At 40.9% G+C, this 27935-nt stretch overlaps 2 protein-coding genes, 1 long non-coding RNA gene, 1 other non-coding gene and 1 pseudogene across 4 annotated transcripts in view; 3 read left to right on the top strand and 2 right to left on the bottom strand.

Annotated features, from left to right (window-relative positions):
• Positions 1-149: 149 nt before the first annotated feature.
• Polr1E (RNA polymerase I subunit E) lies at positions 150-3834 on the bottom strand. Its single transcript, XM_022855750.2, has 3 exons — positions 3387-3834; positions 2870-2966; positions 150-2562 (listed from the first exon to the last, which is right to left on the bottom strand). Exons 1-3 carry the CDS (start codon positions 3528-3530, stop codon positions 1622-1624), a joined length of 1182 nt encoding a protein of 393 aa, XP_022711485.1. The 5' UTR covers positions 3531-3834; the 3' UTR covers positions 150-1621.
• A 568-nt stretch (positions 3835-4402) lies between these two features.
• Positions 4403-9514, top strand: LOC147753791 (cholinephosphotransferase 1 pseudogene; annotated as a pseudogene).
• A 1629-nt stretch (positions 9515-11143) lies between these two features.
• LOC111273795 (uncharacterized) lies at positions 11144-12441 on the top strand. Its single transcript, XR_015316087.1, has 2 exons — positions 11144-11536; positions 11737-12441. It is a non-coding gene; the product is annotated as an uncharacterized LOC111273795 (transcript).
• Positions 12442-14551: 2110 nt separating this feature from the next.
• On the bottom strand, positions 14552-16756 carry LOC111273799 (uncharacterized). Its single transcript, XR_002688046.2, has 2 exons — positions 16632-16756; positions 14552-16420 (listed from the first exon to the last, which is right to left on the bottom strand). It is a non-coding gene; the product is annotated as an uncharacterized LOC111273799 (long non-coding RNA).
• A 7362-nt stretch (positions 16757-24118) lies between these two features.
• Positions 24119-27935, top strand: part of LOC111273794 (uncharacterized) — a 7593-nt gene continuing 3776 nt past the window's right edge. Inside the window, exons 1-2 of the mRNA XM_022855746.2 lie at positions 24119-24703; positions 25128-25385. Coding sequence (XP_022711481.2) covers positions 24360-24703; positions 25128-25385 — 602 coding nt within the window. The 5' untranslated portion in view covers positions 24119-24359. The remainder of the gene's footprint in view (positions 24704-25127; positions 25386-27935) is intronic.

Genomic DNA, 27935 nt, shown 5'->3' with positions numbered 1-27935 from the left:
CAGTACGGTATTAAGTAATAATGGCGCATCACTTTTTCTAACCAGCACCACAGCTTTTTTTCAGCTCGAAAACGTTTTTACTTCAATTTTGTGAAACCACTCACTTCTTAGTATAAGACCCGCGGCCTCACAAAATAGAACTACACGGGTCACAGGCTGACGAACATTTATTTTTATTAACATTTCATTAGAAGTTATGTTAGAGTAAATTCGTTAAAGTCAATTTTTTTGCATCACATTGTTTCCAGCAGCTGCGCAGAGTTTTGGCCCGTATAGCCTTACTGTTTCCTGGGTTCTTACTATAGGTAAATATGTCCCGAGAAATTATTCTCACTGATCGGATAATTTTTACGTTATTTACTTTACGCAATTTATTGTGTGTGTATCGGAGAACTCCGCTCTATGAGTTATTCAACGAAGAAGCTGTAATCATAGCTTCGCTTTCCTTTTTTATGTAAGCAGAGTGTCACAATAATTCCACAGGCGCTCAGTTGGACTGGCTTTCCGTTCGTCGTTATTAGCTCAATTTGTCCAATAAGTTCTAGTAATAAGGCAACGGGTTACAAAAAACTCTTTAAGCTACAATACTACTTCAGCATGAAGCTGTACGCGGTTCTTCATTTAGACCTCTCCTATAACTGACCTTTGGTAACAATCTAGCCATAATTGACGTGTGGTCGGACACCTGCCGAGAGCAAATGGACGAGCTATCTTTTGCAGATATTAGAGTATTTTTTCAAACTCAACATACACGTAATCACACCTCTATAACACAATTCCAGATACAACACGAACGAATCGTTCGGAAAAATAGCAGCAAAGTTGAAAGTATATAGCTCTTGTTTATCAAGATAATTTACACTTAGATGAAGGCGGGAATGGTAGACCTGTGTTCGGGGTAAACGTCGCTTGGCTGTAAAGAAAGGTTCGCTTCCCGTTAAGAAAAATAATAACGTTACGATTGAAACACTTGTTGCCTTTATGTTAGGCAGCCCAAGACAACTGAAAATGCTGTTTTCCCTTTATATATGCGTTAGCTGCAATGTTAAACATTAAAAATTTAGCAAACCGATGTCACCGGCTAACTATTCTTGTTACGATGCACATAAAACATAGAAATCGGATAAGCGAGCGTAAGGTTTGGAGCCTGTCTATACAATTTGATTTAAATCGTTTCTGTAGCCAATCGATCAAAAACTGTTGACTTCTGATAAATCTAAAGTACAATTGAACAACGCACTACTGGGAATACTTTTCTTGAATTCACCTTTATATACATTTTGCTAAATGACAATTAAGACATGGCCTGAACACTCAGATAGGTTAATTTAATTAAACCGGTACCTTACACCCGAAATGGCGCATAAATAATTTATATTAACTCTGGCGCTGATCATTCTCATAAGACTTACATATAGTTTAATTAAACCTACACTGTTCTTCCTAATGCGCAAAGTGCACATATTCTATTTATATCATTCCACGAATGCCTTAACATATCAAAGTCCAATAAGTAATACTCTCGATTCAAATAATGTAAAAAACGCATTTACTTATTAGACAGTTTGTACACAAACAACCTAAAACGTCCAATAACAATATGCACTTTATCAGACGTAGTTTATTTGCCTCGTTGTGATTTCCGTCGACCGCTCTCTCCCTTGTACTCGAACAGTGGAATTTTCAGTACTACTGTCCGTGTCGTGATTCCCGACGGAGATCTGCCCTGAATCACGTGGCAGCCCAACATAAAGGCCACATTGGTTAAGCGTACCGTTGGTGCTTTAATATCATTTTGTAAGAGACTTAGATCAACTCGAAAGTCTTCAAGCAGCAGTTGGAGCAATAAACAATGTGCAACAATCTTGTCCTTGGCTTTTGCCGAAATCGTTCGCAACCCTCTTCCTTTGCCATCCATAATGACCCTGGAGAATACGTTCATAATCTGCGTTTTGTATGGTTCTTCGACACGTGGCATAGGGTCTCGTGACCGCAATTCTTTCACCTTCATCTTATAAATGTATGTAAATATATCATACGCCGCTAGACAGCGTAGCTGCATTTTGCGTAGATTCTCATTATTCGACACCTGACCAAGTCGCTGCAAAACGTACTTTGAATAGGTATCATTGGCGGCCCATTCGATGATTTTGTCCTTGCTGGCCGCCTCAAAAGCCCAGTTACTAGCCGCGTAGTTATCGAAGCATTCCGCATCAATGCGACTAAACACCTCATGAACGCTATACACTCCTTTGGCCGAAGTGTACTCGGCATTTCGCTGAGGGAATTCGACCATTGAATCATCGATCACTGACACATCTTCGGACCTCTCCTCGACAACGGTCTCATTTAACGTATCCGATGCGGTCGTGACTGCGTTATCTTGCGATACCTGCAATCGCTCGCGAGACTTAATGATATTTTGTAATGCTTTCGTACCAAAGTTCTCCGTGAAATCTTTGTAGCGGTCGGCATAACTGCGATCATTCTTTGGTCGTACAATTGTCTGTTCGATGCTTTTCTTCATTGGAAGTTTGTACGCAGGAATCAAATCAACGTCCCCTACAAGTGATAATATGTAGTGAAAAGTTAGTCGACTCAGTTTTTGCACACTCAAGCTAGTATATAGTCCTATCTGTGGGGCAGAAATAGATACAGGAAGCAGACTGATAGTAAATGTGTTAACAATAAACAAGTTACATTATCTCTTTAGTGTTTTTTTTTTTATATATAATTAAGAGCTATGTTAATGTATAATACACAGAACACAGTAGATCACTATATATTGATAGCAACAGTCAATAGTAGATACGCGTCTGATATCGTTCACAATATTCAAACTAATACTCTACATCTGTTCTGCTCCTACCTGTTTCGACGTCTTCTACAGCAAGATACGTCGTCGTACCTAACAGCTCTATCTGTCCAGAGAAGTGAATTTTACCGTTAGTTGCTTTAGCAAACACCTGTAAATGCAAGGCGTAATACAACGAAATGACTTAACCAGAAAATTTGTAGGAGATTTGTTTACTATCCCGGGAATATTTATGCGCTAAAAGAGTAAGTGTTAAACTTAGGTCGACAAGGCAGGTAACATCTTTCGACAGACGTTGCAGCGAGACAGCGTCCGTGACACCTTCGACACTTCAGTGCCACAAAAATATAAGAAACAACCTATATACCATAAAGTTATAATAATTGATTGCCCTAAGGAGCTTTTTATATTCAATGAACCACTGAATGCTTGTGCTCCTTTTACGGAAAGCTTTTCTATAGCCAACATTGTGGATAACATAGTTTTTGCCTCTGATAATTGTTGTCAATTATATTCTAGTTTAGTCAGACACAGCTAATATTTGCGTCTGATCCAATAAAAAAATACACACCTGAGATTTCGTCTTGTGCGTGTATAGTTCGATATGAAGTCCCTCTCTGCTAACAAGTTTCCCACAATCAAATTCTGGCAGTAAAGCACATCTAGTCCCGTGGACCTGCTGAATTCGCCACCTCAGACTGTCCGACTCCGACATTGTGCCCTAACACGTCTGGCTTGCTTAACTTACGTTGTTACCAGATACACACAGCAAAGCAAAATTCAATAGCAACCGTCACCAATGCCTAACCGAATTCGTACACTCTGCTCCAATGTAACAAGGAAAGCAACAGACCGATTTCATGTGTCACGCAACATGCACTCGTGAGCACCGCTAGCAGCTTACGTTGCACTCTCTTTACTGTTCCTACAGCTGCCGCGTGCTGCTGTGCCCCTCCCGCAACACGGATCGGGGCGCTGCTCACATGCACGCTTCTTTGTTTATAAACTCGTTATTTTGCGGTACAGCGCTTACCCCGCTGTATTCGTCGGAGCGCTGCCAATGAAGTCGGACCGTAGAGTTGAGAGAGTGATATCGTGTTCTTGGGCCTGGTTAGTTGCGTACGAACTTGTGCTCACCCGCCCCCACCACCTTGTATTACTACTATAGTTCTATTATAATTCATACGTAGTTTTTGCTTTAATAATTTCGCGGTTATCACAAGCTAACATTGCCCCTTTATGTCTAACCAAAACCTGGAAGCATTGCGTTCTATCTAATAGTCTGGCAGTTGAATTGTTATTATTGAAGTCTCCCTCTTTCTGCGTTCCACGTCTCCTTTGCCGTTTTCTTCCATTTGCTTGCGTGTCCAGTCAGTTATAGCTGAGAAAGATAGATATACGCACACACTAAGACCCACACATGACACTTACATAGGCAGCAGCGGCGGGCTTTCGGCGTGTTGAACAGGGGGCGCTGCGTTCGGCATGACCATCAACCAGCCATCCAGCTAGCGCTCGTAGAAAATGGTGTCGAGCTATGGGCGAGGAGGATGATGGCTGTTGGTGCTACATTCGCAAGAAACGGGCCGCTGGCTGCATTTGCGTTCGTCGTCGTAATGGCCATGGTGTTTTTTTTGTTGGCAGCGTGAAATGATTACGGTCGGTTGTACCGTTTTGCCTGGTTGTTTGCTTAGCCTCTCGTATTGCCGCGTCTTTTCTCGTCTAGACGGAATGAGCAGACGTAGACGACAAATTGTAGTAGAAATAGTATAATCGGTCAGCTAGCTCTGGCCACCTCGCGTACTGTTACTGCTAGTCGGTTAGTCGGTTGGTCCTCCGTCGTCGTCGTCCCGCAGCGGGGTAAGCAAAATAGACGTGAGCAGAGAAAGAGTGGAGCTGTGCAAGCTCCAGGTGCATCTGCTGCGGTAACAGTAGCAGTTGTAGAAGAACTACCTGTCGTAGTTCAGTCAACGGAAGAAGCACTCCGACGTGTATAAGAGACGGTGGTACGCCATCCACGACAACGACGGCAGTAACAAATTGCTTTGCTACTGGACCACGCTTACTGACTTTTATTCTACAGATCTTCTGTCGACTGTCGACTGTGAATGATTGCTGCCAATCAATATCAACGAAACGACTAAAACAGTGAACCGCTACGAGAACTGGTGTATAAATATTTATTTGTGTTTACCGCCTCGCTCGTCGTAGAATCTGCTATATTTCCAGAAAACAACAATAAGCTGATCAACCACCGCTAGATCGTACCACCGCTGCTAACGCCCCGTTGAAACAGGGCTCTGCTATAAAACTGCAGAGTTAGCTAACTAGCTAGATATTTTACTTTTGAATGACATTTAATAAGATAGATGTGTTGTTGAAGTGTTTGCGCGCTGTGTCGGAATAAGGATAAAAAAACAAGCTCGCTCAAGATCATTTGCTCCGCTCTTATACCGTAATCGTCACGCACGCATACACTACTAACGTTGCACAATGTTACGTCTACCTATTGAACCCCTGCAGATCGAACAGTTGAAGCGGTTACAACAACATCAATACCGTGCGACAGGAAAATCTTTCTTAGACCCATACATGCAGCCGTTCTGGGAATGGGTCGTCATACAACTTCCAGAATGGGTTGCCCCCAACCTTATGACTATAACTGGTTTACTCGTCAATGTGCTAACCTGTTTGCTGCTTATCGTCATGGCACCTGACGCAAAGTCAAACGTTCATCCACTGTTCTTTGTGACATGCGCCGTCGGTTTATTCATCTATCAGACACTGGACGCCTGCGACGGTAAACAGGCTCGCCGAACGGGATCAAGCTCGCCTCTAGGTGAACTGTTTGACCACGGCTGTGATGCGCTCTCCACATTGTTTCTGGCGCTCGGGGTGGCTGTCGCCATTCGGATGGGTACGTGCCCGTATATCATGCTAATCCAGTGTCTGGTCGCGATGTTTCTTTTCTATTGTGCTCATTGGCAGACGTACGTAACTGGCACGTTACGATTCGGCTGGTTCGATGTTACTGAAGCGCAATTCTCAGTAATGGGCGTCCTTCTTATCACGGCCATATTCGGCCAGGAAGTTTGGGACAGCAAGATTATCTTCATTGAAGCTCGTTTTATTCCGTTCATAATGTGTCTTTGTGGGGCGGTGGTAGCACTATTCAACTATAGCCGAGTCTGTTTCTCTTCCCAAACTCAGCACGTGTGCGAGGGGTCTGCACTGGCCCCATTAGTGCCTTCTCTGTTGACCATCGTGCCATACATTGTTATGGCGGTCAAATCACCGGCGCTTATCGCGGACCGGCCTTGCCTTGCCCTGACGACGTTTGGTCTCGTCGCTGTCAAGCTGACATTCCGAATTATCGTTGCGCACATGACCCGGTCCGAAGTTCACACTTGGGATACGACCCTGCTAACGCCGTTAACGATCTTCTTCAACCAATACCTCGACTTTCCTTTAAGTGAACGATTCGTCCTTTACGCCGGTCTTACGTACACGACAATTGATCTGTTCCTATATGCAAACGCGGTTTGTTTGCAAATCTGCGAACATCTGAAGATCGAATTGTTTCGGATCACGCCGGCCGTGGCGGCGGATAAAAAGAACCCAACTGATGATCCATCTGGAAAGCCTCTGCTGAAAGCTGGCAGTCCCGGAACCCCATCAACGGGCACGACCCCCGGCGAGGCACCTCCTTGTTATCAAGACGTCATTGTTAATAAGAGCTAGCAAAAATGTTCGGTGCGGTCCGTGAAAACAAAGACTGTCTAAGCTGTAGTAGCGAGGAGTAAGCGAAGGGGAAATTACAGATCGAGCGTATGAAAGGTAGAAGGGTACGATGACAAATGACGAAATTGAAAGTAAAAACAATCTAGCTACTTTCGTCGCCACTTGTATGTATACATGTGTAATATAGTTTTTGTATTTTTAACAACAAACAGGTAAAAGAACGAACGAGGCGACAAAACTATGGAAAAACAAAGAGAGGTCTATCAGTTGAACTATAGTTTTGATGAAGCAGCAACCGAAGCATCGAAATGAAGTAGAAAAATAAAAAAAAATTGGTTAAATAAAATCGACAAAATTGAAAAACCAAGAACGCGAGCAAAGAAGTTACACAAACGTTTAGAACGGTGGATGATACCAAGATATCAGCCGTGCTCTTTATATGCGACAAGAATTGGGCAGGAAGTAAGGAATCGAAAACAGAGACCATTTCGCTGCCATCTTCTTGCCATTATTGTTGCTGCTATGAAAGATATAGGATTGTTAATGATAAATTTTTACTATTATTTCAATATACTTGGATAATGTTAGATCAGATTTACGGCGAGCGACCGTCTATCGACGCGAGCTGCAGCAGTCCACGAAAAATTACTAATTATGGCGTATCGCTTTTGACGTTTAACAACCTTATCGTAAAGTACCGCGGTGCGTCATCCGTCACGCTGAAAATTAAGGGCGGTGTCAGAAAACTGCTAACTACTAATTTGAGTAGGGCCAGAGGAAAGGATATCTACGCGGGTACACTATAATAGGTTCCTCGTTGTCGATGTTAATCTTAAAAAGGACCTACATCCGTAAACCGCTGTCATTTTTTCACCGAACGCCATTCGAGTGCGAACGCTCTGCTTATCTTGTCTCTGCAAAAACTACCTGTTGCCGAATGCAGAACTTGGAATTGGCTTGAGCTGTTATCGTTATTGTATTATGTAGGCAGAACCTTTTTGGTCGGTTGCCGTCAGCTGCGATGTTCAGAAATGAAAATTATAATTATGATGATTTAATTGTACTTAAATGTGCTTATAATTGAACGGTAAACATGCTATTGTATTTCGTTTAAGATTTCCGGTTTGCCAGAGCGTTGATTAGGTCTAAGTGCCTTCTCCTCATTCCTTAGCATCATAATATCCTATAGTTCAATAATGTTTGGTATCAAAACAAGAAGGAGTCACATACAGATGTGCTGCATCTTGACCCTCCGGCACGCAGCCCTCATTCAGCAAGCAGACAGACGAGTAATTTGCGAAAAACAGATCAGTAACTTAGATACATGTTAGCAGATGATCTATACACACAAGTACATATACAAACGACAACATCAATACTCACAAATCTCTTGGAAACATCCCACTAAACAGGTGCCATTCAAGCAGAGATCAGAGCTCTATGGCAGCGTGTTACTGCTTATACCGCTTGACCGAATCATCCTTTGGCCTCGGGATGTTGTCTATCTATTCTAGCTGTTTTACTACTTCAGCTGTTAATGCTGCCAAATTTCGAAAAATTGAGACACGAGTGTTCGGAAAAAATAGAGCTCATCGTTACAGCTAAAAAAATAACCTGATATTGATCTGCGATCATGCAAAACTTTACTTAGTGTTACGCGTGATCACGTTGGACAAATAAGAATAAATATGAGGACGACTGTGTTCGTTAGAGAACACAAACGGTGCTATAGCTAGTCCGGTGATGATTCTAGTACGAGAGAATCTGTTCGATGTCTGGTGACTGTTTGCATGATGAAGTATTAGAGACTCTTAACTCCTGTTGTTTTACTTATCTTACTCTATTCACTGTCCCTGTCGAAGTTATTGTGACACCTTTTCTGGACGTTTCTGGTAACTACCGGCATATATATATATATATATATGCATACATAGCTAGCTACTGCATTCGAAAGATACCATGGTTTGTACTCTGCCATTGCTGTGAATCGCATCATCCTCAATTGGTCAACAAGGATATCTGTTTATGAATCTAAAAAGCCAAATAGTAAATAGATAAATAAAGAAAAAAGACAACCAAACAAGCCTGACAGAGGATTATTATAAGCATGTACAGGAAAGCCTCGTTGCGCCATATGCCCATAATGTATATGCTCTTGTGAGTTGAGTCGTAATCCTTATCATCTCAGGGCGGTATCGATGATGGTGATGATTTTTGTCAACTCTTGTGGGTCGCCATTCCGATGTATCAGGTTTGTTTGTTTATCGTGACAACGCTAGCTCGTAACTTATTCTATTAGCAACCATTGATAATGTGCAATGTCCTATACAGATGTCTTCTACAATATTTCAGTTTAATTGCTGACCAGTGCATATACAGAGGTGACCAATGAACAAGAGAAAGTATGTGCCATCGGTTGAACGTGCCGTACGGTTTTGCCCAGATCCCCAGAAGTTTTGTTTTTCGCATTACTGTGACAATGACGACGATCATGGAGGACGAGTGTCTGTGAAATGAACTGCTGCGTAGATGAATGAGACGTTAGGACGGATGGATGGTAAATTATGTTGATATGTCAGAACAAGAGCGTGTGAACCAACCGCGTGAAACAGAGGTGAGGCGGAAAAGACTTATTCCGTATATAGGGGTGAGTAAAAAAGAAATTAGATGAACAATATATATGAGTCAGTGTGAGTTTACTCACTATGTCTGTTTGTTCTTATTCCTGCGTGTACCTTGAGTGATTGATCATTATGTTGATTGGTGCCAGCAGCGGGGTGGTGACATGTAAGAAGTCGGGGATTTCGCCCAGTAGGATATTGTTTATGTGGCATTGTATTACTAATATAGCTAATTAATGACTTTATACGACATGAATGTAAAAAAGAAAGACAAACAAATAAAAAATAGCTATGAATCGGATTGTAGTCCTATCTACTGTATTACATTAATAGCAAATTCCGTTTTTTTTTTTAAATTAACTGTAAAAGTCTACCAAGGCTGTTGATGGATTCGTGCAAGTTTGTCTAAAAAACGTATACTTAGTTTTCTCGGAGTATCGATAGCTTTGTAGCTATATTAAGATGTTATTCGTAGAAGCAATTTTCAGCACATCCGGGTCAAAATGGCTGACAACTTTTTTACGGTTCTCATGGGGCACATGGTTATCATAAGTTTTCGCACAATAGGACTCATCTGAGGTAACGCAGCTCGTTCCACTAGTGTATTATGTAGCTTTCTTATATTTCAAATCTAGCATTTAGTTATCTCTACGTGTTGATGAAGCGGACCGGTTCGGTCACGTCAGCATGTTCACATCATAATTCTATTAATATGTTCGTTTATACGAAGTCCGATTTCTCACATTTGAAAAAATATGTACCGGATTTTTGGTCGTTGTTCTGGTAGTGATAAGCAAAAACCATCAGTAAGATTTATTGGATAAAATCGAACTTTTTATTACCAAGTTTCGTCATCGAATTATCAAATACGAATCACTGCATTCAAATACAAATCTCATTTGTTATTGATACAATAACCGATAGATGCAACTCGAAGACTTCTTTTTCAGGTAAAGTGACATATAGCAAATGCTACTAGTTATGGTTTTTACAAATATTTCAAAGCAAAAGACGCAACAGTTGATAATAATCATTTAATATTTTTTGAACTTGTTTAATAGATTAATCGCAATATCTATTCAGCATGGCATTAATATAGAGTAAACATAGCTTCTACCGTTGAATGCTGTTAATAATAGAACATCACAATTCAAAATTGTATTTTGACCTATTGCGTTTCTCTTTGTTATAATACCCCTTTATCTGTCATGACGTACTTGGACAGGTATCTTCATACAAGACATAGTTTTAAGATGACGACCTGGACGATAATATGGAATTGGAGAAACGTCTACAAATCGGACATAATATTGAATCTTATGTGTGCGTCGCAATGCAGTCGTAAATGAACGAACTCAAGCGAAAAACTCTTTTTTTTTCTCTTTTTTTTTTCCAATTTCCTCCTTGCGTCTTTGTATACGGCCTGTTATCCCTAAGAGGCTCAGAAAAGGTCTAATGATTCTATCGGGTAACAGAATCACCACTATGCAGCGTTACCATTTAATAGGGTATATACTAAACGCACAAGGTTGACAGACATCTTTTGCACTTGAATTAGGTTAGGGTAGCAGAATCTGGTAGAACTAACCGTTAGAAGGTGCAAACGCCTCCAATATGCTATACGTAATGGAGATTACTCGTCTATCTCACGTTTTATGACCATTGTGTGCTTGGTTCACTGGATGGCTGCCTTTAACAACGCAGGAAAACTCGTTACCTGTGAGACAGGGAATCTCGTCGTCTACTTTACCAGCGATCCCCCATTTCATTTAAAGCAAATGTTGTTTCATTATCTCTCAGGCTCTCCTTTTCCATATTCCGCAGAAGAGCGATTGGCACTGTTTCCCGTATTACAGCACCCGTCTTATGCTATATCTGTTGTGCGATCAAGCATTCGCAGTATACATCGGAGATGGTTTCAGCTTTCGAAAAGACGACAGCGAATAACAGGCACGAATAAGCAAGTATACATCTAAGAGAGCTTTATACCCTTCGGCGTTGCAGATAGTCATCTAGCTGGTTTGTCGAAAGTGGAACTTAAGCACACTCTGTTTGCATAGGCATCTACTCCGTAGTTAAAACCTCGTGATGTGGATTCGTTGTACGATATAACAAAGAAACGCTCCTTATTTTAGGGAAACCTTGAAGCTTCCGTCGATCCAGATGTATTTAAATTCGTTTGATACATTTATATAATGTATTTACTGCCATAGATTTTGTCAGCTACTTGATGAAATCGATTTCACGTGTTACATTTATATAGGTTGCGAGCCGTTTGGTTATCTTGATTGAAAAAGGATTGCGCGTGAAGGCCTATGCTTACAGCTCGTTTTCCGTTCGACTCGATATCGTTATGCAGGTGAAGGGGCTGTGATGATACTTAATCATGATAGTAAGAATAAAAGGGTTTTCGCGTGTCTAGATGTTTGTTTATTATATATTTTTGTGTGTGTTTGTGTGTAAGTCGTGTATGTGAACTAGTCTTTCAGCGTTCTTTCGAGCGATTAGGCATTAATAAGCAATCAGCGCAGACTAAACTGCTGGGTTCCTTGTGGACAGTTCGCAGGTGTGACGGACCTCAATGGCATTAACAGTAAACTCAACGAACGCATTTGACGTTTTGGCTCTGTCACATTGGTATGTAGGGGACAGAGTCCATCGGTGGCGCCATTTTAAGAAGGTTACTCTATCTACCCTGACTAAGTCGGCACGTGTATATATCTGTCTATTTCTATGCATTTGTATCTCTAATGTTCATTCTTGACGGTATTTAGAGCGGACACTCAGTATCCACTAGGGAGATGGATATCATCAAGACAACCGAACAGTCCAGTGCTGCCACCGACAGGTCGTTTTGTTAGAAGAGGGATATCCCTTACCCTTACAGCGAGTGTTATCATTACTGAAGTGGAAGGATTTTCGAGCTAGCAAGAGGATCCCGTTCAAAATTAAACTGAAGAGCACGCGGCTTACACAAAACAAGAACCGCAACAACAACAACAGCGTTTAACCCAGCGCTGATAACAGCCAAAATAAGAACGACGTTGACTAGGAAACAAAGGGCATATTTGGCTACTTGTGCCAAAAACCTGGCTGCATGGGCCTACTGACGGGTGTGCCTATCGTTGGATGACGATACGCACATGCCACAGTACATGCTCTCATATACTCATATACGTAAAACTTTTGTCTTAGGGGGAAAGTGCGTTTTCAAGGTTCCTTAATAAAACGAAACTCTTTTTGAGTTTCTTGTCACTTAGTGGACATTATGGATGTATTAATTCACTAGAAATATGGTACTCAAGTTGATACGTATATAATGGCAAGAATGGATTTTCAAGCTATGCTTGCATTCGATTTTCTATATAGACAGTGTCAGCTTTTAGCTTTCATGGGTAGAAAGCCGAGTTAGAATGCAAAAGGTACGCAGATTTTATAACAGAGTGGGCAAAAGTTTTAAAAGCTACTTGACAGCTTGAGAGTCTTCATTTAACTTTTTTCTGACTACATTATATCCTTCCTTATTATATGTTACTTTTAAAATGTCAACGTCCTGTATCTATATATTATCAGATACTCCTCGCACTGGATGAACAGGTCGAAATATGTTCTTCCCTATTTTATTTAGAAGAAAGACAGTCTTGCTGTATTGGGCTAAAAAGACTCTAACATGGTCAACAGATATGGTTGGAGACAGATACGCAGACACTTGGAGGCGATAGTGTTTATATGGCATACCTACGCTCCGGGGGGAAATTAGTAAGCCAATGCTGTCTTAATGATTTCTTTCGTTTTAGCATACACATCGCGGATGATTTCGCATTTGACTGGTTTACCCTTTCGTGAAGTCTCAGTGTTTTTCGAAGCATTTCTTTTGCATAAGTTATTCATACAATACATAATAGTTATCAGAGAATAGTTATTATTTGTCTTCATGAAAATGGGTTATTGATAAAGTTGGCATAGATGTGCATGCGACAGACAACGCTCATTCGTCAATCAATGTCGTCATACTAATGAGCGTGTGAGTGTGTCTGTGTTTATAAGATTTTTTTACATTCCACCTGTCCACAGACATGGCTTGATCATAGAGCCTGGTCCGTATTATCACATAGCCAACTGCTGCTGCTGCAAGATAATTAGTGCAAGTAGGAAATAGAGAGACAAGATACCTGCACCATCAATCAAATAGCCAGCGAAAATACTTTGTTTAACTATTAATATGATAATTACTTGAAGATACGGCATCAATGCCTGTACCACTATAACATTTAGAAAAGTAAAAAATCATTCATCTATTGTAAACTTAAAATTCAATATTGGAAGGTCTTTGCATCTACTTGATGAATCTCTGGTGACCTGAACCATTTTCAATCATTATATTAGTGAGTATTATTTATTTAAAAAGCATCGTGTGACGATTTTGTATCGTGATTCATTTTTTCAGCAGCAGATGGTTTTCTCGTCAGGTCAAATAATACACACTTGTCTATCAGCGATGTAGTTCGTTCAACTTATTATGTGAAACATATTACACTTTACCAGCAGATCATAATCACTGGTAATTTTTGTAAAATGATGTAGAATATTACCGTCAACATTATGCCTGATTTATGTTTCTCGAGATATCATGGAACACTTATTTGGGTTAACAAAAAGGTGCGTTGGTCGTGGCTCACCATAACAGGACGGAACTTGATAGTATTTAATCATAGTATAAAATTTTTCTCTGTAAGACACGAACTGTTATTTAAATACACCGGAGAATAAGAATTTCTTTAATGCTATTTTTGAATGGCTTTTTTTTAATTAGCCTCATTTTATGCTTTCTCGAAAGTTGGTCATCAGCTTTCTACCAGATCTGTCTCCTAAACCGCATTAACGACTAATTTTTGTCACGAATTCCTTGCCGTAAGCAATTTTTCCTCTGTTATTTATTAGCAGAATGGTATCTTCCTGAATGACACGACAAAAACTGTATTTTGTCTACCCTCTCAATGCCATTTGTTCGTGCAAATGGGATTGAGAGGCTACTTGTCGTTTCCTTGTTTGTTACAAACGACGGACAATTATTTGTCGTTGACAAAGACATTCTGGGTGGTCAGATTATAGCGCACTATCATTGGGGCAGCGGCAGTAGCAATTAAGCAGAGTTGTTTTTGATTGAACAGTTCGCCGTGACCATTTTTGCTGCTGATTCGAGAACGGCCGCATCGACATTGTAAGTTAAACAGCCCTTTACTAGCTGGACTTCTACCAACATCAGCATCACTGAAGCCGCCACCGGCGACGATCGCGAATGACGCCGCCGCGCCCAGTCGCTCAATGCGCTATTAGAAGAAGCTGCGGTCACTAGAAAAAAAGGCGAAGGAACTTAACTATCTCGGAGGGGCCCAATATATGCACTGTTTTATTTTTGTCTGCCCTAGTTCCAGTAAACAATGCTAATTAACAAATGTAGCAGAAGTGTTGGCAGTAAAAAAATTGTGCTTAATTTCGAACTTTCCGGGAGTATAGTTGTGACGTAGGAAGTACGTACAAACACCGCATCCTTTGACAGCTTTGTTTTAAACGGAGCAGTATAGTATGTTTTTTTTCTGCAAAGAAATTGGCTCTTAGTGGCAAATCACTAGTTCGTAGTATACAGTATAGTTTTGTATAACTGGAATTTAGCTTAGAGCGTGTAAAATATCGCCGCAATCAGCGAGCTTTATAGTTTTACGAATTCAAATTGCATTATTTAAACTTACAGCTTCTTGTTGTAGCACGCTCATTTATCGATTTGTTTTCTGATAAGAGTTGACTATCTATGATGAATGATGAATTTACTGTAAAGTCGATTGTTGCATTTGGATCAGGCTTTCGTTGAAAACTATTGTAGTTATAGCAAACCCTCGTGGCTATTATTCAGCAGATTATTCCAAACATAAACAAAACATTTAATAAAATCCGTGCGTTAGCTTTAAAGAAATTTCGGCCTATATACGGCCTAATTGTACTCCAGTTTCTAACAGAATCTCATCGCTAAGACATTGTTTTCAGCTTCTTCATTTGCCAAATCTGCACCGTACATTTTGCACCATACCATTCAGAAACATCAGTCTGTTTGGAACCTGCTCGTACAACAGTGCTATGTAGCAAAAAATGACAGTAGTTCTATCTATATACCATTGTGCTATAAACGAGAATAACAGCTATGAGCAGATCCCGCGCGCACTCATTGTTTGCTTGCATACATTTCACTGTGCTATGATTTGACATCTAAGATAGGGCTAATGTTGAAGAAAGCACTGTTTAACATATCTTAATAATTGCTTTTCGAATCTAGATGAAGTGCACGTTTACAAATTTCTATAAATCTTGTCAAACACAACTCTTGACCACATATTGTCAAGATAAACACAATTCACATAAGCGGCATGATGATAATAATTACCCGTAGTTCAAGACGAAGCTCTTACACTGAAATTATATTGGTCGATTTTTTTCATCCGCGCTCTTAACGAGCACCAACTTGGTTTTTACCTACTTCATATGAATCATATTTTTTTAATGTTTTTTTTTTCATATGAATAAAAAAGGAGAACTTCGGATGACTCGTACTGATGCGACGATGAGGACAACGGAGCTAGGTTCAGCCGATCGGTAGTCTGCTGTTACATAAATCAAATCTCTGTATTGCTGTTGTGACGGTGTTGTTAGTCCTGTCATAACCTTGCTTTTCAGGCCAGCTTGTTCGCTGTGCATTTTTGCCTGTCTTTACTTGTAGCTGTTCACTACAGTAACGGTGCCAATAGTAGACATACTTCTTACTAGAAGACTCGCGTCCTATTACTGGTTTGGCCACAGTAAAGACTTCATAGACACATATTAGTTTCAGACACTGTAACTCGTACATACCGCTAATGTTTTCTTCTCTCATAGGTCTGCCTTTTTGTGGCTGGCGGGAATTTACTGTTATAATTCTCAAAATCGGCATTCGGATGTTGACGAAACTGTCATAAAGTATTCGAGTTTCTATTTCAACGTTCGATTTGAATCAATGAATGTAATCAGTTCATTGTTCATACATCTTAGGCTAACTATGAGTTGCACTCGTATCATGCGGAACGCAGACTGTGAAGATGGCTGATCCCGTGGAATTACTTGGAAAGCTTGGCTTGGCCTTTGAACATGAATCTCATACAATTGTAGGTAACAAGCGACGGTTGAGATTTGTCGACAAGGATCGAACGCAGAGCAGCTGCAAAAGTGAAAAGGAAAAGCGCTAAACGTTTATGAAGGTACATTCTGAAGAATAGAAGCATATTTTATTGAGTGTAGTTAAAGTAATCCTAATTTAAGGGTTCATCGAAATCTGTGTTGACGCATACTTGTTTCAGACAAATCTCATAATGATATACTGTAGTCGACGGATCCATTCAAGCAAAAAAATATCCAAACATTCGACCTACTTCTTTTGTTCTTCCAATAATTTTCAATTGTCGTTGTGACTGTGACTCGTCTAGCTATTGCTGCGCGTAAGATGACGAACAAGTAACACCGCATGTCATCTAGGTACCGGAGCGGAAATAAGGCAATCTCGTACCACAGTAAGTGGCAAATTGGCGTTGTGTTCTCCGCTTTCTGCCTGTGATTGCGCATGCGTCTTTCGCCAGATAGCGCAAAAAGAAGAACAGCGAGGGTGTTTGGAGGAAGGGGAGGAAAGGCCAACAAACAAACGGCTCGACGAACGACGATAATATCAAAACAAGCACCACCGGTGAAGGCAACCAGGCGGCTATCTAGCCAGTCACACCGAAATTGCCGTTGTAGTCGTAGTGGGTGGTCATGCTATTGCACGCAGACGCAGTCGTCTCGTCGGGTCGATTCGACTACTAGTGCAGTCGCAACAGGTGCAACTACTGCACTCAGCTTCTGAGAGTATTCCTAGCTAGTACACTCGCGTATCAGCAAAGCGCAGTGCAACCAACAGCTGCGTAGCGATTTGGGTTCGGCAAACCTTGTCTTTTTCAGAAACGCTCGGCGTGCCTGTCAGTGGGATGAAAGTACAGCCGTCAACAGTTATATAACATAACGCATGAGACGACTGGCGTTGGGGGCAACAGCAGAATTGTTCTCACTAAAGGAAAACACTGGGCTATAGTGTCCGTCGCTTGTTTTGGCGCGTCCAAGCTATAATCGCTCTATAATCTGAAAAATCTCTATCATTTCACTGCATATTCGAAGCTGACTTTACCGATAGTGTTGCTCCGGATGCTGTTGAAAAGGTTTTTGGCGTCGGCTACTCACGATCACGATGATTTAAATGTCTCATTTTTATGAGACATTTAAATCATCGTGATGGATCATGTAACGGATGAGCTAGAAAACCCGGCAGACGCAAGAGGAAAAACAAAGGCTTAGATTGAAGCGTGTTTACTGTTCGCGTTATTCTTGCTTGTGCCAGCGGTTACTGATGGGCGATGTCTTATGTCGACGAAAAAAGGAGGCCGCTGGATCCTTCCTTCAATGGCAGCTTGTTGAAGGAGCATTTTTGCAAACATAGTCAAGGAAATATGGCCTATCAGATTATCGTTCAGTTAACGTGAATAGACAGCAAGACATACTAAAAATCTATATATATATATATATATATATATATATATGTATATATATATATATATATATATACATAAATACATATTGTAAAACACCTCAGCACCTCATGCATTCACTAGGTAAAATAACGTAGTTGAGCTTAGATAAGATAGATAATTCAAAATTTTATTCTTGACGCGTTTTTTTCTTGTCTTGTTACCTAACAGCCTGTGACATAGTTGCAGCTAATCATATTAGATCGGGACATTGAACGACGAAATGGTGTTTCGTTTTTGTCCACTCTAAATTTTAACATAGATGTCAATTCGGGGACTATGAATTCTAGTACGACAAGGAAAAAACCGTAGTTTTTTCTGCATGTCGCTCTTGGATCATCGTGTTACGAGGTGCGAAGTGCAAACGCAATGTGCTAAAACAAGCGCCATTCACTGTTAATCGTTTCACATCACACTTCTAATTTATCATCGCTACATCTGCTGCGCCCGCATGCAGAACCCATCTGTGGCCTTCACAAAAGCGGGATAATCTGTTACAGATAAATGGGGACCCGGTGGACGCTCTGAAACTTGTCCAACAGCTGCGAAACAATATTCATATTGTCTCCAAAAAACATTTCTGCCACTTCTCGCGAGCGCCCTGTCAGCAGGTTTGCCATGACCCCACACTTTATGGCACAGCATAGCGGGATTGGGCCACTATATTCCATGAGAAAATCTGGTAGTATTGGTTAGTCCGTGTAGTGGCTGTAGTCTTCGATAGCTTTTCCTACTCCTTCCTTGAATAGAAGGAGGACGTTGGATTTCCCAGATGTTGCTCATTCCGATCGTTCTCAGTGGCGTTATTCTGTTCAGGCACTGGCCCTATTTTTTAACGGCTGTACGCGACTTATACGGATGGGCGACGCGTATGGTCAGCTATTTCATTGCATTGTACCATTTAGTCATGCTGAGTCGACCTGCATATCAGCCAGCCATTGCCTATCGGCGCATCATTTTAGCTGGTTGCTAATGAAAATGTAATGAAAAAGGTGATGTCTTGCGCGCCGCATCAGGCAATGTGAAGCGCGCTCACCGTCGCTAATCCGCGTAGGCCTCGAATAGTGATGCTGTTGCTGCTAACCCAGTCGTGAAGGAGAGAGGGTAACTTGAACTTTCGGTCTCATAGCAACGCCACGGGAACATCTGATCGGACCGGATCGCAGCCACGATGACTGCTAGCCAATGGCTTTGCTCTGAAGCCGACGAATGTTTGCCGCCGGTCGCCTTTATTTATAATAGGTACTTCATTCAACACAGTCACTCACTCATTGACCGACTGTGGTGAATATGTAACGGCGGAAAAGCAGCACCGATATGCAGAACGTCCGCAGTTCGCTAGACTTGTAGTTCCCGTGCTGGTAGACAGCGACTTGCCTTGTTGCCATCATCTTGGGTCTTTGGCAAGCGAAAAACAGAGCGCAACAGTAGCAACAGTTCTAACGGCAATGTAAGTCGCTGCCATAGTTGATACAAGCGACTCGGCCAGCTCAAAGAAACACCATTGTAACGTTCCAGGTTACCATGGGCATGAAAAATGCCGACACCCCACCAGTTCTCCGCGGGCCAGCCAAGTGCTGCCGTCCTCAAAGAACTGGAAGTTCAGATAGCCGCCTCTAAAAAGCAGACAAATTTAAAAAAATGAGCTGATACACGGAGTTCGCCCCTATGGGGGCAGATTACGGATGAAAATTCAGTACTCGATATGAACAGTGATAAGTGATACGACGTTTAGGAAACACGTAAACGACATTTGCTGACCACTTGTATTTGAACAAAAAGGCAAAGAGACGAGAAAAATCAGAGAAACCATCAAGGCTAAAATGGCCTAACGAAGTAGCTTTATCTTCAGGAGGAATCGAGTGAACGTGAAGTATTAATATGACCCAGTGAGCCAGATCATCAGTAAACTTTTATATGAGATGCCGTACCGCTTGCTGAGAGAAATGTTGAGATAGCACTGGACCCATTGCAGACTTGTACTCATGCGCTAGAAAAATCCAAAATGTTTCAATTCTACCCCGTGAAAAAATAAGAGAAGTTCAAATACAATACTTATGTACAAAGATACCAACCCATGCACGTGAAATTATGTTTTAACAGCTGCATTATAATGAAAAAGTTAATACGAGCGGAAACTTGTTCAGTCAAATCACTATACAAACACCGTTCAATTCAGTTATATTGCTACCTTTCTGAGTTGCTGTGGACGTTAACCGAGGTTTACTCTCCGAAGTTATTGCTAAGATAGGATATCATAGACCAGCGAAAGGATTCGCCCAAAGGAAAGATGTCAAGGCAAGAGGTTGTTGCTCTCAAGCGCGAATTGCTTGCGTTCTGGCCCAATAACAGATATGGGCACTCTACTACGGCTCCAACAAATGAAAAATTAAAGGTGACTTTTTTTTCAAAAAAATCTGTTTACCTACGTAGTGAATCAAGTGTTGATGTACAAACATGTTAGAAGCTGATATTTCCATAATTATATCGTTTAGCTAATAAAACACTTTACTAGTATTTGTATACAACAAGAATTGTTTCTTAGGCATCGAAATTAAAGAGCTTACGTATGACGTCGAAACGTACAGCCTATCTTTAACAGTGATTATTTACAATATTAGTTTGTAAAAAAAAATTGTCTATAGGGGCATCAACGTTTTAATTAGCGCTGCTGTTAAATAGTCTATAGTAAACCTAATTAGGTTAGTCATTTTGGCAGAGATTTCAAGACTAATGTATATATGTGATAATTATTAAACGAACGCATGCGTCTTATACGACATTGACACTGGTTATAACCTATCATTTATTCTATAATCATTTCCTGTAATGAAGAACCAATTAAGTTATAAACGCCCGTCAATTATAAGCTTCACACCGACAATCATCACAACGCAATGCAGGTATCTTCTTGCGCATTCCGTATACAAATACACACTTATCTATGTCTATTCCGGATGCCTAGAGCGCCTCACAGTATAGCGCTCTGAAGTCTTACTGGACAGTATTACAGAAATCGTGAGGTGCCCACATATTTCCGACGATTAACGGTTATTTCGTCGTGACGACTGGGGTTGAGGTTGAAACTGATGACGCCGAAGTTAAAAGTGGCATTAAACGACGCTCTGAGAGAAGCAACGGCTTTTCTGCCTCAGCTGTTACCGCTAAAGCTGTGATTTCTGCATCGATCATCGATGATCCAGAGCTGAAGCAGAATGATAAAGATATAATAGGATTAGCCGTTCTCAATATTTCGCTACCGTTAGCTAACATTGGAACGGTATGTGGTCTAAGTGTACTCAAACACTTGGCTGACTGAGCGTCTGGTCAGCTACCCAAGTACCTGATACTTCCCCGCTGCTGCTATTGGTGAGGCCAACAAAATGCCGGGGTTGTGTCTACGTGCCACAGATTCGTGACCTGTGACAGCCAGCGTTAGTAGCCAGTACCCACCGGTCTCATAATACTCATCTAGATGGCCTATGATTTACAATACGCTGGTGGTACGCTGCTTTGTTGATGGCGACCATTGACGCGCATCAACTAAGATTATCAGACGGGATGCTGTTCTGCGAGCTCCAGCTAGACAGACTCCCGAGAAAGACAGCGGATATCGTATTTTCTTGTTATTGACTCAAAACAATCTAAGGATGCTATTGCGGGCAGTGCGGCAGCATCCGATACTCGTCGTTATGACAGAAATGAAGTACTATTGCAAAGAGATAACTTCGAGACCGATAAATATAAAGGTAGATACTCAATGTTGTACGAAACAAGAATGCGCTGCTCGCTGATGGTTGAAGAACCAAAGTACGTAAGGATCGTGCGAATTAAAACCAGTAAGTTCAATGTCCGTAAACGACAACGTATCTTAGGGATTGTTAATTCTACAAGAATGATCAATACTGCCTCGAATCGTTATCTGTCTTGTTCTATTGCGTATTCGTGTATGTATCTATGTATAATGTGTAACATGGATATAATAATCTATAGTGTTTTAAAACCTGATTTTGTCATACAACGCCTGAATAAAGAACACTTGCTTTATTTTTGAGACTCTATAATACTTCTATGAGTCTTGGGGTACGCCGTATCTTTTCGTATGTAAGGCAACGACCGTATTAAAATTCAGCCATTGACCAAGAGAAACTGCAAATCGGTTAGCTGAAATGTCATGAGGAACCTGCGAAAGTATTAACTACAAACGCCATTTGATGTTATTGCCATACTGAATCACAGCTTTGTCGTCCGATCTCGTCTCACGAGATCATACTTTGGTAGGCTGTATCGATCTTATGTATATACGAAACGTGTCGGTCTGAGACGTTGCCTAGATCTACATCTAGCAGTGCTAAAAATATGCTCTACACAGAATATAAAATCTGACCTTGGCCATATTAGGTCGGAATCTCCAGCGAAATACCGTTGCTGCTACGACTGCAATATGCGTTTCTGACGAATAGGCTGGAAGGCCGCCGCAATGATATGGTTCAACACGGCGATGTGATAGCAAACTGGCAAGGACTGATAATACTGATCGCCCTGTTGCCTCTGGGGCTGAAAGGCCAAGATTTTAAGATATATTGGAATGTCAATTTTTTATATTTAGCTTCTAGGTGCTCATTTTGATATCACAAACACCTTCTCTCTATATGAATAGAAAAAGTTGATTTCCGCTGAAAGAGAAGTGCCAAAAAAATTCAAGGCGTCGATATCAAAGTCAATACGGTTCAGTGTGTACTGTTTTAAGGTTAAATAAAAATCAGTCCTGAGTCAGGGCTGGAGGGTACGAAGTTCGTTCATTCGAAGAACCTTCGTTCGCAAGCTAAAAGTTCAGCAGCAGAAGAACAATAACGAAATTTGTCTTGCATTAGCCCGCAGACTTTCGAAAAAAGGTCTCATCTATACAGTTTCATTAGGAAAGTTGCCGTCTACAATAATTTGTTCGTGTTTCAAATGTGCGATTTATGGGTGACAAATGTAAACGCTACGGTAATTAGTTAAAGCTCCCAAATCGAAAACGCTGAAGGTTCGCTCAGTCTGATTTTCTCTGGATTACTTCGAGGTCCGCAAACTTAGCGTGCAGTAACCAATGTATTTTCTAGCTAAGTAAGTCTTTTCTAGCTAAGTGATTTTTCATTGTAGTCGAAGTCACTGCCAAGCACTGAAGCTATATGTGGTGTTTTTTTTTAAAGTAATAGCTTTAAGAGCCAGAAGGAAATGGTGCGGCCTTAAAGGCAAGCAATAGACGAGCAGACTAAGATCTTTTAAATAAATGTCTTATATAAGGTTCGACGCGGGTGATAAGTCAGCATTCATTAAGACGAAGATAAACGCACCTAATATCAACTCCCTGACAAAAAATGCTTAAGCCAAATAGAAAAACAGTATGAGAAGACAGTTGAAACCAGTCGTAAACTCACTGCGAATCTTCACTTGGTCTGCATTGTTTTAAATCTTGAGTGTTCCTATAAAACGAATACGAATGTGCCCGTGAAGCTTCAGAAGAGTTCGTCAACTCAGTGAAATAAATATTTAGCAAGATCCTAAGTCTTTTCTAAGTTTCGCTTTTTACTATCGGTGTACATTTGCACATTGGAACATACTTTGGGTTAAACCTAACCAAAGGCTAAAAGATAATATTATCAGAGTGTAATTAGCAAAATATAGACAAAAGGATTAAGCATGGCTACAACAAAATAGCACGATGGGTTTTTTTACTAAGCTACTGTACAGACCACGCGTTCTACAGGTAGTTAATTCATAAGCCGCTGTTGATGCTTATCATTAGCGATTGTGAGAGAACTATGCCAGTCCATGAAACGAATTCGTGTTTCCTAATGCTTGATGTCTCATGGTAGCCGCACGAAGGTAAGCGCTGTTTCCGTAAGGGGAGTCATACTCAGTTAACAAACAGGAGGAGGAAATGGTCGGCATTTCTCGACTTACGTAACTACAGATTGCTCGATTTTCAAAAGCGCGTCAAGAAGAAGTACAGATATTTAATCAGAGACACCGTTACATTATAGAAAATAACCGATGAGCTAGTGCCTCAAGGGGAGTACACCCCTGAACTGTGCTTATAAAACGTTTTCAACAGATTAAAAACTATATGGAAATTGATAAAAGTATCAATAAAATAAGAAATTGTGGAATATACTTTCTTTGTTTTCTATTTTTTTTTTGCATATGAAAGTGCTTCATAGAAAGGAAAACACATTCTAGTGGTGTAATAAGCAGATGAACAACCAGCTTTAAGAGATTGTACTAGATTTTAAGAAATCTTCCTTGTGGTCGCCGCGCGTCTAGATAATTTTACGAAACTTGTTAGATAGTTAGGTGAACGTAAAGAAGACATAAGTATTCTGTTAGCAGCTGGAAACATACAAGATGAATCTAGGTTACTTTTTACTAGTTCCTTTTTGTATATGTCCAGAGTACATCTTCAACGAATATCCTAATTATATTATATCCGTTAAATAGACGCAGGCTACATTGAAAAACTCCGCAATACGACAAGGTTATTATTATTATTATTGCTTGGCTATGTACTGTGTTCTAAATGCGCCTATTTACGATCTTCGTCTTTCGACCATCCTGCAGGAGGCCGACGATGAACTGGAGGACCGGATCTCGCGCGTGTTGGCAATGCAACGACAGCACAAGGAACAGCTTCTACACGAAATGTCGCCGCTAGCACCGAGGAGGCCTCGGAGCGCTGTTGGCCGTCTGAGCGGACAAGGATCGCAAAGCATGTTGGGGGGCCAGGCAGCTCGCACAGCCGGAGGGCGTCAGTGGGGTGATAAGATGAGTCAGAGTCTCCTCGAAGAAAACACTCATTCGGATTCCAGCGAGAAGCAGGATATCTGTACAGAATTGATGACTAGCAGGTACAAGTTATTGATTTAAATCAGGTTGTGCTTGTTTTCTTACAAATTTGTTAATTATAGCAAGGTGTGGTAATGTGAGTGGTGATTTCTCTTGCTCCTTTTTCTGGCTACTGTAATGAACCGAAAATAGTAGAAAGCTATCATATATCAGAGCAGTTGTTAAACGAGTTACAGTTGCCTGACCGTATTCAGATTTTCCATTGCGTCCATTCGTGCATGTCTATTCGTGTGCAACTTGTGATTACTTTTATCATGATTATGATGAATTGTTATCATGGGCCTCATGGTATATTCAGGTCAGTAATGGCTTAGGTGTAGGTACTAGTAGCTTTTAATTATAATAGTCTTGCTCAGTACCTGTCGCGTTCAGATCTCTTTGGCATACACATTGACCCGGTTTGATTGTTCCGCTTGCCAACTGCAGCCAAAAAACAAGCGGCTCGGTATCGACGCACCGATCTCGTCGGGACAATATTATGACCAGGTCTGTACCCGATTTACCTCCGTCGCATACGGGATATCGCAGTGCCGGAATACCGACGCCCAGTTACGGCCATGGGCATCATTCATCTTCACACAATAACATCAACAACACCACGTCAAATAATAATATTAGCCATAATAACGCCCTTAACAGCAGCGGGAGCAATCCGGCGATGACCACTTCCCAGGCGTCCTCCTCGTGAGTAGAGTCGATGATGTACCACATGCAAATATGTGTTGCAATCTGATAACACCCAACTAACTTATTCTTCAAGTCATTGATTACATATAACAAGCGCTCGTTTAGCATGCTACTATCATATAATTAAAGGAGAATAATGGACGTAGTTTGTAAATAGAACAAGACAAATAAATAGCAGGCAGGCATACTCAACCAAGAGCTATTTTGAGCCCTTGAAATTGTTCCTAAACACACTAATAATTGAGTGACTACCAAAAACTAGGCTGAACCACTTCTGGACTATAATGTTGTGCCATAACAAACGAATCAGGTCTACTAATGGAGATATCATGCTTCTATATAAGTGAAGTATAATATTATTCATAAAGGCTCAGTAGAGCTGTGTAAATGTTAATGTGATAGGAATAATCATTATTACCTATCATAGCGCATTATTACCAGTACGTTTTTATATCTATGCGTTTTTTTCTCAATAACCTCAATAAATAATGAGATTAAACGCAACTACCTTATCTAATGTAATAGTCTTACTAATTACCTTATCTATGGCACGTAAGACGTACAAATATGGTTTAAAAAGCCCGCGCTGTAGACGATCTCTGTAAAGGTCTCTCGTTTCGCAGTATTATCACAATGTCTAGACAATACAAGTCATTTTAGGTTTCTTGTTACAAGAAGTAGGATGGCAAAAAACTTTGGGAGGTTTCCTCCGTTTCTGTAAGAATACTTCTCCCGTTAAGTCCATCAAGCAGGAGGCAATGAGGGGCGAGGAATATGGCAATATTTAAGATAATCATATGTTCCATTTCACTGCTTTCAAGTACCAAACAATGCCCAGGTTGTAATCTGTAGCAAGATGCCCTATAATGTAAGTCCACCCGCATTACTGTTTTATGTGGTGTCTTGATCGCACGCTCAATCGAAGTTAGCTATTTCCTTAACTATGCAGAATGTTATAACGGCAAAAAATTGTGAATTCCGCATGGTCATCGACTGGTTCGATTGTCGTGCAAGCAATTAGACCTTTACACTGACATTTACAGCCTTCATGTTTCGAGTTTTACATACGGTATTGCCCTTAGGCATTTGATCAGACACATTTACAGCCCATAGTGGATCAAACTGTTGAAAGCTCGCTCGTTATTGATATTTATTCGAAGGTATCTGCTAAAAATTTTTCCTTTTCAGATGCGACAAAAATCGTTACGGTTTTTGTGACTGTTCGCCTGACTTTACTCGTACGAATTCTGTAAAATCGCTAATTAGACGTGATTGGTGGGCGGTCAGTGAGGCATATCATGTGGAACTCGAAATTCCGATCGTGATCCTATAAAGCCTATATACATATATACATATGCCGCTTGACTTGCTCGTATGACGTACTTAGTGTGGCCCTTGTGCACACAATATAGTAATGAACTAAATAGGTAGTCAGCCAAACTTGCCATTCCCTTACCCCGATGTCTTTCTCCGATAATATTGCTGGTCCAAGCTGGCTTGTTGCATGGTACTCGCACTGACAATGCACAGTGAAGTAGATGTTGGCATTAACATAAACTGAACAAAACAGTGTTTACCTGCCTGTCTGTCAGTTTGTCTAACTTGGTGGACTAAAGTCGAGCGTTCAGCCGAATAACGAATGTGCGCAACTTGAACTATACGGCATTAACCGAAGTATGGAGTTTTTTTTTTGAGTTTTTACTAGTTATTCAAGGCGTAGCCAGTGGGCATACAACTGCGTCTAAAGAACTACCGAAGAACAAGCGATGCAGCGTTTACCATCTAGCCATCCTTCATCAATATGTGGCACAGAAAGAACAAAAGCTAGATAGAAAGGACCAGAACTCAGCATGAAAGTGGAGGCCGTAGATGGTTCGCGTTTTGGGTCTCTTACTGATTTCTTTATTCTTCGACTTATGTCTTGTAACAGTTTTATGGTGGAACCTGCCACAAACCGACAATGCTTGAGGGTGGAGTGCCTTCTTGTCTTTTTTGTCTGCATCGGAGAGGGACCCAATGCCTACCTGGCTTACCCTGTCAACGCGTTATGGAGTTCAGCCCTAGACGCGTTGGGGCAAACAGCGGAGATGTCAGCTATTACGTCGAGAAGCGCAGCCGATCGAAAGAGTTTTTGCCATGGAAAAATCAAGCATGGTAGCGTTTATAGATGGCGCTGTAATCTGTTAAATGGATGCGCCATTTGTATAATTAATGATAAAGTAGAATGTGTAAGTGACTGCGGCATAAAAGCACTGGCGGTACCAATTAAGTTTATTCCGCATTTACGTATGTCTATGTCCTTGTTCGTACGAACAGAATTGGTGACTGCAGCCATTGCTAAGAAACGTCATCGATCTGTCTTCGATATGCTTGTTGTACTCTGTAGTGATTGAACTGAGTCGTGTTAAGCTCTCTGTATACATTTTTTTGTTAAACTAGCTTTCCCTGAGCTTTCGCACGGTATCTTCATGCCGTTAAAATCTACTACCCCTAACAAAAATGAAAATCTATGCCGCCAATATTTTTTTGAGTGAGGCTAAGTCGATA

Source organism: Varroa jacobsoni, unplaced genomic scaffold (assembly GCF_002532875.2).
Source record: "Varroa jacobsoni isolate VJ856 unplaced genomic scaffold, vjacob_1.0 scaffold_227, whole genome shotgun sequence".
Taxonomy (NCBI): Eukaryota; Metazoa; Arthropoda; class Arachnida; order Mesostigmata; family Varroidae; genus Varroa; species Varroa jacobsoni.
This window is presented reverse-complemented; position numbering and strand designations above follow the sequence as displayed.

What these genes read in the sequence shown, in the direction of transcription:
- Polr1E (XM_022855750.2), bottom strand. Translation starts at nt 3,530, where the DNA reads ATGTCGGAGTCGGACAGTCTGAGGTGGCGAATTCAGCAGGTCCACGGG. An exon ending in CGCACAAGACGAAATCTCAG is followed by an intron (nt 2,967 to 3,386) that starts GTGTGTATTTTT and finishes TTGCATTTACAG; the next exon opens with GTGTTTGCTAAAGCAACTAA. An exon ending in TGTAGAAGACGTCGAAACAG is followed by an intron (nt 2,563 to 2,869) that starts GTAGGAGCAGAA and finishes TATCACTTGTAG; the next exon opens with GGGACGTTGATTTGATTCCT.